We start from the raw sequence: 16,505 nt of genomic DNA, 5'->3' as shown, positions 1-16,505 counted from the left end.
AATAAATGCAAATGCCCCCATTTCCATGCCATACCTGTAGGCAGCATTCAAGAGAATTGCCTTGTCCAAACTCTCCTGAACTTGAATGCAGCATCTTATGTTGAAAGAATTGCCCTCTCTGTGTAGTAGGCCATGCCGTTAGGCCACATCTCCAGTATTGACTTGATTGTGCTTAGTTCAGTGTGGTATCAAGCACCAGCACCAAATTAGCCGACCTCCAAGCCCACAATGATGCATTGTGAGCTTGGATGTCTGCTATTTTCACCAAAAGGCCCTTTTAGAAATGTCAGCCCCTGCCTCTAACATTCTCTGCACGTCCCTGCTGAAGAGGAAGAGCACAGGCAGGCGGTCACTGAGGGAGCTACTAGCCTGGATATTTCACCATCGCATCGTTTTGCATAATTTCCTCCTTGCCTTACCCTGTGTGCCTTGCCAATATTCCAAGGGGGGAAAGAAACTACTGTGGGGTCCATTGAAATAGTCCTTAGGATACACCATGTTAATGACAGACATATAAGATACTCACCTTTGCAGCCACATGTAGCCTCATAGTGCCTTATGATTGATTCCCGTTATAAACTTTGATTCCCTCTATAAATGTCCTTCTATACTCCATACTCTGTTTCAATTAAACTGTAGAATCCCCCTCGTTTTATTAAAATTCCCAGTAGACGCTATAATAATGTTTTAATACAAAATATATGAACCATATTAGTACATGTATGAGGTGTATAATATAACAGCTGAACAATTTCTCAGGTATCCCACTTCTTGCTTTATACAGCTTTCCTCCTTTTCATGGGAAAAAAAAGACAGTTGAGAAATGTGAGAATGCACTGAGCCTATCACTGTTAATATCACTATTGGGCTCTGAGATAGAAATAAGACTTGTAGGAATTGGTAAGCAGTGCACTAAGCAGAAAATATGAGCACAAGGGAAGTATGCAGGATATGAAATGATGGTAGTGCTGCTATATTCATTCAGAATCACAGATTTAGAACATTATAGACATATAGGTTTTTGCGCATGTAACTGTAGCTTCTTTTTGTTTTAATTATTAGGCTATGTATATATAAATTATTATGTATTTATTTATTGGGGGGGGGGGGGGGGGGCTGTGAGGGCCTGAGGGAAGCATGCTTGCACCTTGCCATAGATGGTTAATTGCGTGAGTGTGCAGTAATTATAAAAGGCCCAGAGGCAATGCTATTAAAGTGATTTTTTCTCCCTCCAGAAATTCATTATATAATTACCAATATGCATGGAATGAAAAATGTAGTTAAAGTCGACCGTTTTAAGTTTACATTACATTTTCATCTCAAATTATGCTCAAATGTTGTTATAGCCAAAGGTTGGGCTATATAGCCTTGGATCAAGACTACCGGCATATCATAGTCATAGATGTAGGCTATCCAGTCTGACTTGATATGAAAGCAAAAGTCATACTAGATTTAAAGAAGTCTTGATTTGATCCAAGGCTATAGGCTACCAACTTTAACTGTTACCTTGAAAATATTGTGGTGTTCATTGTTGATACAGCTGTGTCATCACAGGCAGAGGCCCTACATGGGACCTATGGCTCACAGTGGTATCCCAGTTTGCACAAGGGGGCAGCAAAGTCTACTATAGTCCAATCAAAATCATTCCAAAATCAGTTTAGCCTCGTCGAGGCTTACTTTTATTTCCATTTCGCGCAAACTGTAGGCACATTTTCTCAGAAATCAGCTTTGCAGTAGGGACTCCAACTGCTGCTTCTGTCTGTGACCACTAACCTCTTCCAACTACTGCAGTCTATTACTCTGTACCGGTAACAGGTAATCTCGCCGAAATGAAGGTCGCCGGAAAACGTGGAAGAGTCGCCGAGGAAGGCTCACCAATTTCGGTGGAATTCTCGCCTGCCTGATTTGGAATTGTCGCCGACAGCTTTTACATGTCGCCGACAGTGTCGCCGACGTTTTTGGAATAGTCGCCTACTTTTATACCATTATAGACAACAAGGTATAAAGGGAGTGAGTGAGTGAGTGAGTGAGTGAGTGAGGGGTATTCAAGTGAGTGTAGCCTACTTAGTCGCCTATATTTATACCATTATAGACAACAAGGTATAAAGGAAGGGAGTGAGTGAGTGAGTGAGTGAGTGAGTGAGTGAGTGAGGGGTATTCAAGTGAGTGTAGCCTACTTAGCATTTAAAACTCTGATGCCCAGTATTCAAGTGAGTGTTCATATGTCACCCATTCACACGTTACATAAGCTTATAACTGTAGCTGTACCTGTCTTCTGTTAAACATCCTGGCCCCTCAACTGTTGCTTTAAACACATGAGCTAAATTGCGGTTATGTTGGGATAGAGGAAATCAGAGACGCAGCAGCAGCCAGCCAGTGGTGTTGCCAGATTGTCATTTGCGAGAGAAACAAACGTATTGGATCTGCAGATTTAATAGCAGCACGTCTGACTGCACAGATCGCTTCGTTGGGATTAAAACCGCTCGTAGTCCTACCACAGTGGTGCGGTGGTAGGACGTGGCTTTGGAAATAAACGTCATGACACTTTACCTTTTTCTATGCAAACTATAAAGTCTTCAATCAATCCATTTCATCCTCCATGACACAAACGATGCCACTATGTGCTGAGTCGCGGCTCGCAACGACGTGGCTTTGGAAATAAACGTCATGACACTTTACCTTTTTCTATGCAAACTATAAAGTCTTCAATCAATCCATTTCATCCTCCATGACACAAACGATGCCACTATGTGCTGAGTCGCGGCTCGCAACGACGTGGCTTTGGAAATAAACGTCATGACACTTTACCTTTTTCTATGCAAACTATAAAGTCTTCAATCAATCCATTTCATCCTCCATGACACAAACGATGCCACTATGTGCTGAGTCGCGGCTCGCAACATGATGCCTGTCAGACAGTAAAATAAAACTGTGTAGATATAGGTCTAGTTTGATATAATTAGGCCTACATTTCTGTTGATGTTTCAACCAAGGGACGAGTTTGTGATTCCCCCATATCCATATAAAACACTCATGATAGCTGATACAACAGAAGTAAATTACATTTCACAGAAGATCTTTTTAATTTGCAAAAGATTTTAAGACAAGGGGTGTTATATTATAGCAATTGATGCAACAATGATGTGTGGAACACTAATGGAGAGACATGGCACGCATTACGCGTCGTGCGTAATGCCATCCAGCCCATTTAATTGCGTTTTGCCATTGCCATATGGACAGAGAGATTTCTCTATACGGGGCCATGTAGAAGTAATCAAAGCCATCAGCTGTAGCCTGTAAATGATCAGTCAATCAATTAAAAGGGTACCCACGTCCGTTTAGTTTGGCAGGTCCTGTGCAGGGCTGCAGGCTGAGTTTCAATTGTTTTTTACCGTCATATCAGACAGCGATTTATCTCCGACACAAATTGCCTATTATAGGCCTATTGTAATAGCCTACAATAATTGGCTGGGATGTAGGCCTAATATTACAATTAGTGTGATGATGTGAACTCTAAACGTTCCCCTAATCCCTAACTCTTGACGCAAAGCTATAAGATTCATGTGATATCCTACTCTATAATGTCAGGTCTAAGTTGTGGCATTTAGTACATTATTTCTATTTGATACCAGTGACATGCAGTGACATGCATTCTGAGACTCTCTCAGAATGCACGTTTAAATATTTAGATTTAATAGGAACACTACTATATATAGGCTACAGTCATTGGTCATGGAAGTGGGGCTTTCCAATGAATGAGGTGACGTTTTATTTTTTTTAAATCGCTTCATAATTGACGAGCCATGTTCGAATGAAACTGGTGTCTTACTCTTACTTTGCTTCCTAAGCGCATATGGACAAAGCAGCAAAGTGGCATTTGACATCATATTGAAATGTGCACAGTCAAGTATCTGTTTCACCAAACAGAAAGATTAATAGCCCACTTTGAAATTCAAAGTAGGCCTAAATACAAAGTGCATTTTGTATGGACATTCAACAATCATAGGCCTATTAAGAAAACAATCCCAGGCCAGTATGAAATAGTATTAAATGAGAATAGGCGCAGAATTTTTTTCTTTCTTTTTTCTAAGATTCGATTAAATCAATGCATTCTGAGAGAGTCTCAGAATGCATGTCACTGCATGTCACTGGTATCAAATAGAAATAATGTACTAAATGCCACAACTTAGACCTGACATTATAGAGTAGGATATCACATGAATCTTATAGCTTTGCGTCAAGAGTTAGGGATTAGGGGAACGTTTAGAGTTCACATCATCACACTAATTGTAATATTAGGCCTACATCCCAGCCAATTATTGTAGGCTATTACAATAGGCCTATAATAGGCAATTTGTGTCGGAGATAAATCGCTGTCTGATATGACGGTAAAAAACAATTGAAACTCAGCCTGCAGCCCTGCGCAGGACCTGCCAAACTAAACGGACGTGGGTACACTTTTAATTGATTGACTGATCATTTACAGGCTACAGCTGATGGCTTTGATTACTTCTACATGGCCCCGTATAGAGAAATCTCTCTGTCCATATGGCAATGGCAAAACGCAATTAAATGGGCTGGATGGCATTACGCACGACGCGTAATGCGTGCCATGTCTCTCCATTAGTGTTCCACACATCATTGTTGCATCAATTGCTATAATATAACATTCCAATTCATAACTAAAATGTATAAGCTAGTCATATCTGTCAAATATTGTTTTAGTTCACTAATAAAAAGCTAGTATGAAAGCAACTTCGTTATATAAGGTTATGCGGACACACCCGTTGTCTTAAAATCTTTTGCAAGAAATATAGCCTAACCCCGACTGCAATAACATTCCATTATGGTCAGTATGCAGGCTGTTGTCTGTCAAATTATCTTTTATTTCAAGACAAAAGCTAGGCTATAGCTAGGCCTATAGAACAATGGGTCCAGTGTGTAGGCTATATGCCTCCTCTGTGCATCAGTTCACCGATCGACCGCTTGATTATGTAGGCCTATTATTATTTTCAGTCAAGCAAACACATCACAAGAAATTCCATAAATAAAAAAATATAATTATGAAGTAGTGAAAATATCCGACCATTTTAATTAAAAAGATCTTCTGTGAAATGTCATTTACTTCTGTTGTATCAGCTATCATGAGTGTTTTTGGGGAATCACAAATGAAATAAACTCGTCCCTTGGTTGAAACATCAACAGAAATGTAGGCCTAATTATATCAAACTATATCCACAAAGTTTTATTTTACTGTCTGACAGCATCATGTTGCGAGCCGCGACTCAGCACATAGTGGCACGTGCACACATTAGACATCAAAGGGGCTTGAGCCCCTGCCCTTTTATCCACTGGTAAAAAGTGCCCTCCGGCCGCACATTGGCACTCGCCATTACTGCTCTCCAGTCTAGACCATGAATGCGTTTTTTTTACTATGGTGAAAGAAATGCAAACGCCCTTTTCCGTGCCATATACCTGAATGCAGCTCCTGAACTTGAATGCAAGTATGTTGAAAGAATTGACCTCTTTTAGAAGTGTCAGCCCCTGCCTCTCTAACATTCTCTGCACGTCCCTGGCACACACTGACAGCTGCACGGAGTGCATGCACACTGTTTTCCTCGTGTCGTCTTGGTCGGAGGCGCGAGCATAGGCTCGGTTAAAGTAGTTTGTGTCATGGAGGATGAAATGGATTGATTGAAGACTTTATTAGAAGTTTGCATAGAAAAAGGTAAAGTTTCATGACGTTTATTTCCAAAGCCACGTACCACCGCACCACTATGGTAGGACTACGAGCGGTTTTAATCCCAACGAAGCGATCTGTGCATCCGTTGGTCAGAGACAAAGTTGCCAGCAGCCAGCTTGTACAGTTATAAAGCTTAGACCCTATAGTTTCTCTAAATAGCACAGGTACAAAACATGTAGTAGTATACTACTGTAACGTGTGAATGGGTGACATATGGGTAGGGTAGCCTACACTCGCTCCCTTTGTTGTCTATTTTGGGCATCAGAGTTTTAAATGCTAAGTAGGCTATAATGGTTTATAAATATATACCCCACTCACTCACTCACTCACTCACTCCCTTTATACCTTTGTTGTCTATAATGGTTTATAAATATAGGCGACTATTCCAAACACGTCGGCGACCATTCTCGATGAGATTTCTCACTGCCTGGATGAGTTTTCTATAACGCCAGGCGACTATTCCAAACACGTCGGCGACACTTGTCGGCGACCATTCCGGGCGACCTTCATTTCGGCGACTCTACTGGTATTCCTCTGTACCCCTTGCAGAGTTGAGCAGCTTCTCCCCGCAGTGCTTTCACAGCATGTGAGCATGCCAGCATGGGCCATCACATCACTGAGGTCATCGGGGAGGGAGGTGGGTGTGACTGACTGGGAAGGTCCTGCTCAGTTTGGTCGGAAACTTAAACACACAGGGGAGGAGGAGGGAAAGTTAACGGAATAACTCTTCTCTTGGCTCAGCTGCTCTGGACAGTGGACAGACATTGTGGAAGGCGGCGGGCGGCGTTGTAGGCTACTGTGAGCGATTGGTTCAACCAAAGGACCGCAGAACATTGAGGGAAGTCGGCAGTGGCAGAAGAACTCACGTAAGTTTAAGCAATCAGCCAATCACTATAAATACAATAAGTTATGCAAGAAACGTTCATGCAAAAAAATTCTAGCGTTGGGTGAGATTGTCAGCTAACCATAACTGCACCGTTACTTTTATTACGGTTTCTCCATCAGCAAAAGCTTTGTGAAAGAGACCCAGGCTACTTTACAACAGCAGAAGGCCAGAGATGAACAATGGGCATGTTGTTGTTGCTACATTGTAATTACACCAATGTAATGTGTTTCAATTAAACTATTCGTAGCCTATTAACTGGCTTTACTTGTCCAGTCCTCCTGCCTCCTGCTCCTGGCCAATCTGTAGTTTTCTGTTTGAATTCCTCACCTAGTTGTTGTTACTTGAGTAAACTGGAGTTTAGTTAACCATTGTTCAATGAGGGTAATTTCTCAATGTTCTCTCGGGGTGAATAAAGGTTTATTATGATTGATGATGACACAATTCGACGCATTCAATAGTAGGCCACACAGTGTTGGCAACAATGTCTCCAATTTATAGTCTGTTACTTTTCTGTAAAAGTTTGACCCTTGGTTTGGTTCGTGCAGCAGTTTCAGCAGTGTATTTGAGTCACGTAAGTAAGTTAAGTAACCATTATTATTCTGGCATGGTTGGACATTATTGAAGATAAAATGGTTCCCTTTCTACCCCCCTTGACGCATAATGATGCATAATAGATTAATTGAGCTTTTGATTACAAAAGGTAACAAAGAGATACTAATATACAGTAGTTCTACCTTACAGTTACAGCCAACTAGACTTTTTCTGTCAAAATGCAGTTAGGGTTCCACTCAAGGAGGCTGGTCAGCTGGTCAAGTCAAGTCCTGGGATATTGTTTGGTTAATATTTTATGGATGACTATTACATGCAAGACATTTTTGCAATGATTTGTAATTAACAGCTCGTTGTTCATTTCACTTGGGTAGAATAGTCTTAGTTCAGAACATGCTATCCGCCCCTGTTCAGTTGATATACAAGGACATGTCTATAAGGGATTTGTCTCAATGCATTGCTCTTGAAGGCTATATCAAAACATTTCAATAGTGTCATATCAGATATCACTTTATTGTATTGATATATTGGCCAGCTCTAGTTGGACTGCTTGTTCCAGTGCTGCAACCTGATCTACATAACTATCATGTTGGCATGGTCTCTTGGGTTATTATACCATCAAAGTAAAGCCACTGAATTGGAAGCACAGTTGAGGTCACAGAAATAGAAAGAAGCTCCTATAAGACGAAAGTTACAAACTCCACGTATGCAGTGTCTTATAGCTGAACTTTCTTCTGTGCATGTATGTTAACCATGTTTTTGTGATGATAACAGCTCAGTGAGCTCACAGGATTTACTGCACACAAGAGACGGCAGATTCAGCTGGCTTTATTCCAGAGGCCTGTTGGTTTTGTAACGAATGTGTATTTTGTAACTCGTGTTTTTCACTGCCACGTTGTGGAGATTTTGCGTTCATAGAATGATCCATTTTCCTGAACCAAGATGTTGCTTAACATTCAACATTGCACATTTTGTTCAGTTTAGTTTCTTGAGACATTGTGGATAATGCTGTTAATCCCACTGCTGCCCTTTAATGCCATTTGACCTATGACCTAGGGTTTGTTTGTTTAACTTATTTTAAGGCTTCAAGGGACACACAGGAGAAGGGGTGGGGCACTGACCATAATACCACTGCTCTCCTTTAGGAGACAGTTAGGCATCAGTCCTACATCTTTTTGCAGGTGTCTTGTTGAGTTTAAGCTCATGCAGTTACTCAAGGTAAAATGTGAACTTGACTAATAGAAAGCTATTGAAGCATCTAATGAAAAGCTTAAATTATTAGTCTCTCAACACTACAATAAATCATTATTACATAACCAAATTACTGTAAATACGAGAGGCACAGGAGAAGAGTAGTCTTTGGTTGGAGTTGCTTTACAAAGGGTATTTTCAGATGGCAGAATGACCTCAATTTGATCGTGTGGTCATCATCACCTCGATTTGTTTAATGAAGGGCACAGCCTGTCTGTGACTGGATTCGATCGTTGGAGTACAACAGAGTACATGTGGGTCCATAGATAAGAGTTTGAACATGACATCATCACTGGTTACCATTTAATCGATTCTATAAAAAATGATGGAAGACTTACATCCATTGGCCTGTTTCAGACAGTGTTCCCGTCCTGATTCCTCTGTTTAACGACCGCAATCCCGATGAATAACTAACCGAGACAACAGCACAAGGAATTTTAATGAACGCTGTTCTGCTCTCCATCTATTCTCCCTCAGATCTTTGTCTTCCGTCCGTTCTGTGTGTTCTACAAACAACGATGCTGGTCGCCCACTGTCTGCCCTGCTGCTTAGCCTCCCTCTTAGCCCTGTTGGCACTCTGCCTGGCCCAGTATGAGCATCTGGGTTACCCGCCGGGCTATCTTGACCCCCGGGGTCAGGAACAGGAACAGTACACTGCCCCCAAACTGCCGGCCGACACACCCAGGATCCAGCTGCGTCTGGCGGGCGATAAGCGGAAGCACAACGAGGGTCGCGTGGAAGTTTTCTATGACGGAGAGTGGGGCACAGTTTGTGACGATGACTTCTCTATTCACGGTGCCCAGGTGGTGTGTAGGGAACTGGGCTATGTTGAGGCTGTCTCGTGGTCGCCATCCTCCAAATATGGCAAAGGAGAAGGTAAAGTAGGTGTTTTTCCCCCCATAATGTTTACAGCATATTGGCCTGCTGTAGTTAGTTAAGGGGAAGACCACCCATTTTCAATATTGAACTATGTCATTAATATACCTTTAAAAAAAAAAAGTTCCCCCTCTTCTGTGTTGCCTAGAACTGGAAGATTGATTTTGGGGTTTGTATTGCAAATCACAACTTGATGACATCACACATTGTACTTTACAAAACAAACCCCAAAATCAATCTTCCAGTTCTAGGCAACACAGAAGAGGGGGAACTGTTTTTTTCCCCCCACACAACTCCTCTAGGTATATTAATGACATAGTTCAATATTGAAAATGGGTGGTCTTCCCCTTTAAGCCAAGTCAAATCATTTTGCTGGGTGAAAATCATGACTTTTACAGCTGTCCCAGTCTGGCCTGTTGGCCAGTCACTGTATGAGTCAATGCTCTTGGAAAACTTTGTTCGATGTTCACCTTCTCACCTTGGTTGCTCAGGATTTACTTACTTAGTTTAACATTATGGCTCCTACCGTAGCATGATCTATTAAGGAACAAAATGGAAAAGATTAAGTGCAAAAAATCTAATTCCAGGCATGACTGGATACACATTTGCAATTACCTCTTGTGAGTCACTTAGCATGATGTATATATTCACATTTCATTATGGAATTTGATGATGATGTAAGTATGTAATTAAAGGAGTAGTTCACCCCCAAAATGACTTTTTTTTCTATTGATTATTACGCCATGGAGACTTCCTAAGACAATAATATGATTATTGTAAATGTACCCCCCGGATGGGGACCCAAATGCATTCGGGTCCCCATCCGTAATCAATGGGGGTACATTTTTTGTAATCAAATTATTGTCTTAGGAATGTGATAAAAAACAAAAAATTATATTGAACTCAAGTCTCCATGGCGTGAGTAATCAATAGAAAAAATACATTTTGGGGGTGAACTACTCCTTTAAATGTAGGGAGGACAGTCTGACTATGGGTTCACCACCCTACCCCAAAATGGTACAAAGATCAATCACAGGACAAAATAAATCAATGTATGCACATTTTAATGAAAAACATCAGGTACAACAAATGAAAATATGGGAATTCTCTACTGCAGCGTTTGAGTGTTTGTTTTTATAGAGCTAAGCTTGAAAACCACTAGACCGATTTTTACCAAACCTTGCGCACTGCCAGTAGGCCAACTTACTGTAGTACCTCCATGCATGTTTTAGGATTCTTGTATATTTCATTTAATAATTTTATATTGGAAGTTAATGGGGGGTGGATGGGGCTTAGAAAATGCCCAAATTTGGAGTCATATATCGTGGACGACTGATGTCACAGGGTGGCCACAAAGCCTGAGATCCAAATTGGAGCCACGCAATTCCCATGTGCAGGGGCGTCACAAGGGGTGGAAAAGTGGGACTGAGTTACTAGGGCCCAAGTGGTGGAGGGGCCTGTAATTATTGTATACTTTAGCTATTGAAAGATTGCCGATATACACATTCCATTGTTGATTGACCCTCACTGCTGTTGAAGATTAAAAAAACAAACTTGTTGTGGATGTCCCGATGAATTCTCTCAGTGAACTGAGTGTTTCTTCTGCTTTTACAGGACGCATTTGGTTTGACAATGTCCAATGCACCGGCAAAGAGCAGAGCCTGGCGTTGTGCAACTCTAATGGAATCGGTAACTCAGATTGTAAGCACTCAGAGGATGTGGGCGTGGTGTGCAGTGACAGAAGGATCCCAGGGTTTAAATTCGTCAACACTCTGCCTAACCATGTGGAGGTAAGCCAACTGTTTTATCATTTTACACTGTTGACTAAACAAAACCGTTATACAAATGTCGTGGTCTTTTTTTAACCACTTAAGCCATGTTTTACACTTTGTTGTGTGACTGTGTTGTCACAGTCTACAAGTTCACACGTGCCACATTGCGATGTGTTGCGAGCCAGGTTGAAAGTGGTATTGAAAGTATATGACTTATATACTATAAGTACTTTTTCTCATTTTCTACCCACATTGTTATTGTCATTTTCTATAATTCCTCAATTTAACATAAACCTTAATAATCCATCACTCGACATGATTTAATAATAGGGCAAAAATACAGCAGAAGATATATGCAGTATATATTAGACTCCCACGTGAGCTTCTTTAGCTCCGCACAAGGACATTTGTGGACCTTTTGGCAGCTGCTGTTGACTGACATGTTTTTACTTCTGACTAGACAAATTTGTCACCTCACACCTTGTCAGCTCAGCCATCACTGTCACTCACAGCTGGGCTTTTTGTTTTGTTTTTGTTTTGTTTTGGAGTGATTTGTGACTCCATTCAGTATTTTAATTTCTTGAATATTCTGTGGCATTCGTGGAAAGAGCTTTCTTTGTCTTCCCGAGTCTTTAAAAACATCCCCCCTATTTTATACTTTGCCGTACAATGGTGTCGCGTGATGAAAATAGTCTATCTACAAGCTCACAACATGACACGTTGTGAGCTTGTAGATCTGCTTTAATGACTTGCGCAAAATAGGGCCACCAGGTTGAAAGTGGTTAACCACTTTAACTCTGTACATACAGTAGTTGACCGGATTTCCAAGGCCTCTATACTGGGCCATTTCTTGTCTTCACTCTACATTAAATATCTTCAGACAGCACAACGCGTCGCAATGCAATGTGTTATGAGCTTGTAGAGCTGCTATTTTTGCCGAATTTGTACAGCCAGCACTGCAGCGGCAATCCAAAATTCATTTTAGAAAATGGTTTCTGCACTCAAGGAAGGTGCTGACTATGCCAAAAGTATTCCTCCTTCACTAGACAGGTAGCACAGTGGAGGGAGGGGTGGACAGGAAGGAGAGGGGGCTGAGGGGAAATCATGTACAGTACAACAAAGGTCCTGAGATGAAAATATTTGTGTGTTATGTGCAATAACTGGCTGAGACACCAGGGTGCCTAGACGGTTGCTGTCATTGTGATTATCTATCTCAATAAGCTCTTTGCAAATAGCCTCCAGTCAAAGTGAGTCTGGGGAAGTGAAGTGATGTTGCACTCATAACTCGAAAAATGCAGCCCTGTTCACTTATGTGCTTTGAACGAGCAGCGCTGTCAAATGACGTATAAATTAGGCTTAATTTTTGTCTCACTGGCCTTTTTAAAGATGTATTGAGCTCTCCACAGAGGACTGGCCAATAAGCCCAGAGATAATTGCCACCAAAGGCAGAACGTTATCTATCTGCTCACTGTGCAGGCCCTGTGAATTCACATTCCAATGTTATGAGCAAACTGTACAACAGAGCTCTCTCTCTCTCTCTTTTTCTTTTTCTTTCTCTTGCTCTGTCTCTCACCTGTCTGTCTGTCTGTCTGTCTCTCTCTCTCTCTCTCTCTCTCTCTCTCTCTCTCTCTCTCTCTCTCCCTCTCCCCAGCTCTCTAGTGAGTTTAAAACTTATATAATTAACATGTATGAACAGTACAGCAGACTTGTTCCCCAGGGTTTGAGGTTGTTATAATTTACCGCGGTTTAAAAACACCCCAATTAATCATCTTAACCTGTGCATTATTCTGTGGGACAGTTTTGCAAATACATATTAATCCTCTCTGATTATGTAATGCATGTTTGTAGTTATGTTAACACATGTTAACACAATGTAGAACAAAATGCACAAAGTACTTACATACATAACCACGTAAACCCTACAGTATATTATTATTAGTTGACCGGAGTCCTCCAGGGGTCTGTGCTGGGCATGCTCCCTTTTCCCCGTCTACACCAAATACCTTTTTGGAAAATAGCTGATCTATAAGCTCACAATGTGCGAGGCATTGTGTGCCACCAGAATAGGGATGCTAAAGGTTCATGTGGATAAATTGTGCTGTTACACCCTGGTTAGTATGCTATGCATTTATTTACTGACATTTTCATTACTGTAGGTGCTGGCACATTACTATTCACACTTAGATCACCATTCCCTCGGTCAAAAGGCTGGAATAAGGCCAGTACACTAGAATAAGGCCATTGTAAATTTAACTGTTCCCCTGTGGAGTGTTTGAGTACGATTAAAATCTTGCCAAAGCTATAAATGCCTGTAGTAGGAAAGGATGCATCTCATCCGGCTTGCTCTGTTCCGCGTAGGTTTCTTGAAGAGAAAAGGTACAGCCTATGATTCTCCAGAGAGAACACTGCTGGAGTGGTCTAGACGTCTGGAGTCAGCCTCTCCAGGCTCATGCTGGGGTAACAGAGAAAATAATCGTACTCAGCTTTTCCATTCACTAAGAGGGGACACATGGGCTCTCTGTGTATAAAACACGAGGCAGGCCCACCACACAGGGCCTGGTCTTATCATCTGGAAAAGGTATTCTGGTGACTCAGCCCCGGCAGATTTGGGGTTTGTAATGACAGGCATGACGATGACGACATGCCACTATGTGGGTTCTGTGGTTTTAGCAGGATGAGAGTAGGGCTTTTGAGTAAGCTTGGGATTACGCAATACAAGCATCTGCGTTAAGAGGCCTGTGTGCCCTCTCAAAAGTATGGTACAGGTGATGATAACCTGAGGACAATGGCCAGCCAGCCAGTCAGTCAGCCACAAAGCAATGCTTAAAGTCTGAGTTAAGAGAGAGCGGCGAAACGTGAGGCCTCTCACGCACGTGTCACTGACCTTTTGACATCCAATTTAATTTGGGATGGATTCCTCCTCTGTGAGTACTTTTGTATTCTCTGGTTGTTGAACTGAGAGAAGAGATTGCTTTTTAAAGGCCTGCTTTTGTACATTCTTTTGTACAGGCTTCCCCGATCTTCCAGGTTGACCGCTGCTGAAAATAGAAAGTTGTTTTTTTGTGGTGGAGTTGTACAGAGTGGATTTGTGTAGATTCCAGTACAAGTTTGCATTGTGTCTTCGTCGGTTGGACACAGTAAACAGAGAGGAACTGCCCAGCACTTCCTCCATTCCTCTTCATTGGAATATTCAATGGGATATTTTGTCCTGTGTTTATTTGTCCTGCCTTTAGAAAATACAACTTTCCCAAAACATTTTGGTTGTTATGTGGGTAGAGAAAATATCTGAGGTTTGCCGTATGACCTCTCATACATTTACATTCCATCTCAAAACTAAACTCAACTTTGAGAGATTCCTTTGTTTATGAAATGTGGGTTTTGGCAGTACCTGCCTCCCTACCAAGTTAACAACATGCTGTTTAGCATTTATCAATGCAGACCTTATGAAGACACTGGTGCAGTGACTGCAGTCAGATTTCTCTATGAAGTATTACGTTTTATTCAGGCAAACATTTTATGAAGGTCAAGCAAGCTAAATGCACATGGTGGAAGCAACCTATGAAAGAAGTACATTGTTAATTGTCTCAGTTGTGGAAAATGTTTAACCTTTGTGAAACATTATAGCCAAATTCCCTAAGGCAGGGGTCTTCAACGTTTTCAGGCCAAGGACCCCTTAGTTGAGAGAGAGATGAAGCAGGAACCCCCCACCATAGATTCCAAATAGTTGCATTGTTTGACAGCACAATCATCAGTGTATGTTGGACTCCTGTCAATTTGTGTTTTCAGATATTTAACCACTTGAACCGTCAACAGACTTTTCACTCTGTACTTAGTCTGCTCTTTTTTCCCCTCAACACCAAACCTCAAATAGCAAACCTCTGCTATTTTTGGCTAAAGTTCTCTGAATATGGACACTAGGGTTTAAGAGGTTAATATAAAAAAGGTGAAAAAGGTTTCTATCACACAAAGATTTGGAGGACCTCCTGTAGTAACTTTGAGGACCCCCTAGGGGTCCCAGAGGGTTATTGAATTGATTATGTGAAATGCATAGGCTGTCAGCTGTCTGAAGAAAGACAATAAGTCATTGCTGTTGGGCTGAAAATAGAGCCTATGTTGAACAGGACCCAAGGCATTTATTATGTAGTCAGAAGCTCAATTGGTTAAATATTTATGAAACCCCCAGACACAAACATGGTATGCCACCTGAACTATTTGACCCAAAGAAGAATGCCTGTAGTGTAATTGCAAGACACTAGAGGTTCGCGGCCCTTTGGGCCGCTCACATCTAGAGATCGCGCCTGCTTCGCAGGCGCTCACAGCTACGTTGCAGCAGTGATCCACCCACATCCATCCACCCACATCCATCCGTCCACATCCATCCATCCATCCATCCATCCATCCACGCATCCATCCATCCATCCATCCATCCATTCATCCATCCACATCCATCCATCCATTCATCCATCCATCCATCCATCCATCCATCCATCCATCCACATCCATCCATCCATCCATCCACGCATCCATCCATCCATCCATCCATCCATCCATCCATCCACATCCATCCATCCATCCATCCATTCATCCATCCACATCCATCCACATCCATCCATCCATCCATCCACGCATCCATCCATCCATCCATCCACATCCATCCATACATCCATCCACATCCATCCATCCATCCATCCATCCATCCACATCCATCCATCCATCCACGCATCCATCCCCATCCATCCATCCATCCACATCCATCCATCCACATCCATCCATCCATCCACATCCATCCATCCACATCCATCCATCCATCCACATCCATCCATCCATCCATCCATCCATCCATCCATCCATCCATCCATCCACATCCATCCATCCATCCATCCATCCATCACATACATGCATCCATCCACATCCATCCATCCATCCATGCATCCATCCATCCACATCCATCCATCCATCCACATCCATCCATCCATCCATCCATCCACCCATCCATCCATCCATCCATCCACATCCATCCATCCACATCCATCCATCCATCCACATCCATCCATCCATCCATCCATCCATCCATCCATCCAACCAACCATCCATGCATCCATCCATCCATCCACATCCATCCATCAATCCATCCACATCCATCCATCCATCCATCCACATCCATCCATCCATCCATCCATCCATCCATCCATCCACATCCATCCATCCATCCATCCACAATCCATCCACCCATCCACATCCATCCATCCATCCACATCCATCCATCCATCCATCCACATCTATCCATCCATCCACATCCATCCATCCATCCATCCATCCATCCATCCATCCATCCATCCATCCATCCACATCCATCCATCCATCCACATCCATCCATCCATCCATCCATCCACATCCATCCATCCATCCACATCCATCCATCCATCCG

The 16,505-nt window shown here is 42.1% G+C and overlaps 1 protein-coding gene across 1 annotated transcript in view; it reads left to right on the top strand.

The window, feature by feature from the left end:
* The first annotated feature begins 6,511 nt into the window (after window positions 1-6,511).
* The window catches only part of loxl2b (lysyl oxidase-like 2b), a 49,303-nt gene continuing 39,309 nt past the window's right edge, over window positions 6,512-16,505 (top strand). Inside the window, exons 1-3 of the mRNA XM_080737950.1 lie at window positions 6,512-6,609; window positions 8,907-9,305; window positions 10,920-11,095. Coding sequence (XP_080594076.1) covers window positions 8,948-9,305; window positions 10,920-11,095 — 534 coding nt within the window. The 5' untranslated portion in view covers window positions 6,512-6,609; window positions 8,907-8,947. The remainder of the gene's footprint in view (window positions 6,610-8,906; window positions 9,306-10,919; window positions 11,096-16,505) is intronic.

Source organism: Nannobrachium achirus (genome assembly GCF_963921795.1).
Source record: "Nannobrachium achirus genome assembly, chromosome: 12".
Taxonomy (NCBI): domain Eukaryota; kingdom Metazoa; phylum Chordata; class Actinopteri; order Myctophiformes; family Myctophidae; genus Nannobrachium; species Nannobrachium achirus.
Note: the sequence above shows the minus strand (reverse complement) of the source record. Positions and strands in the feature narration are given on the sequence as shown.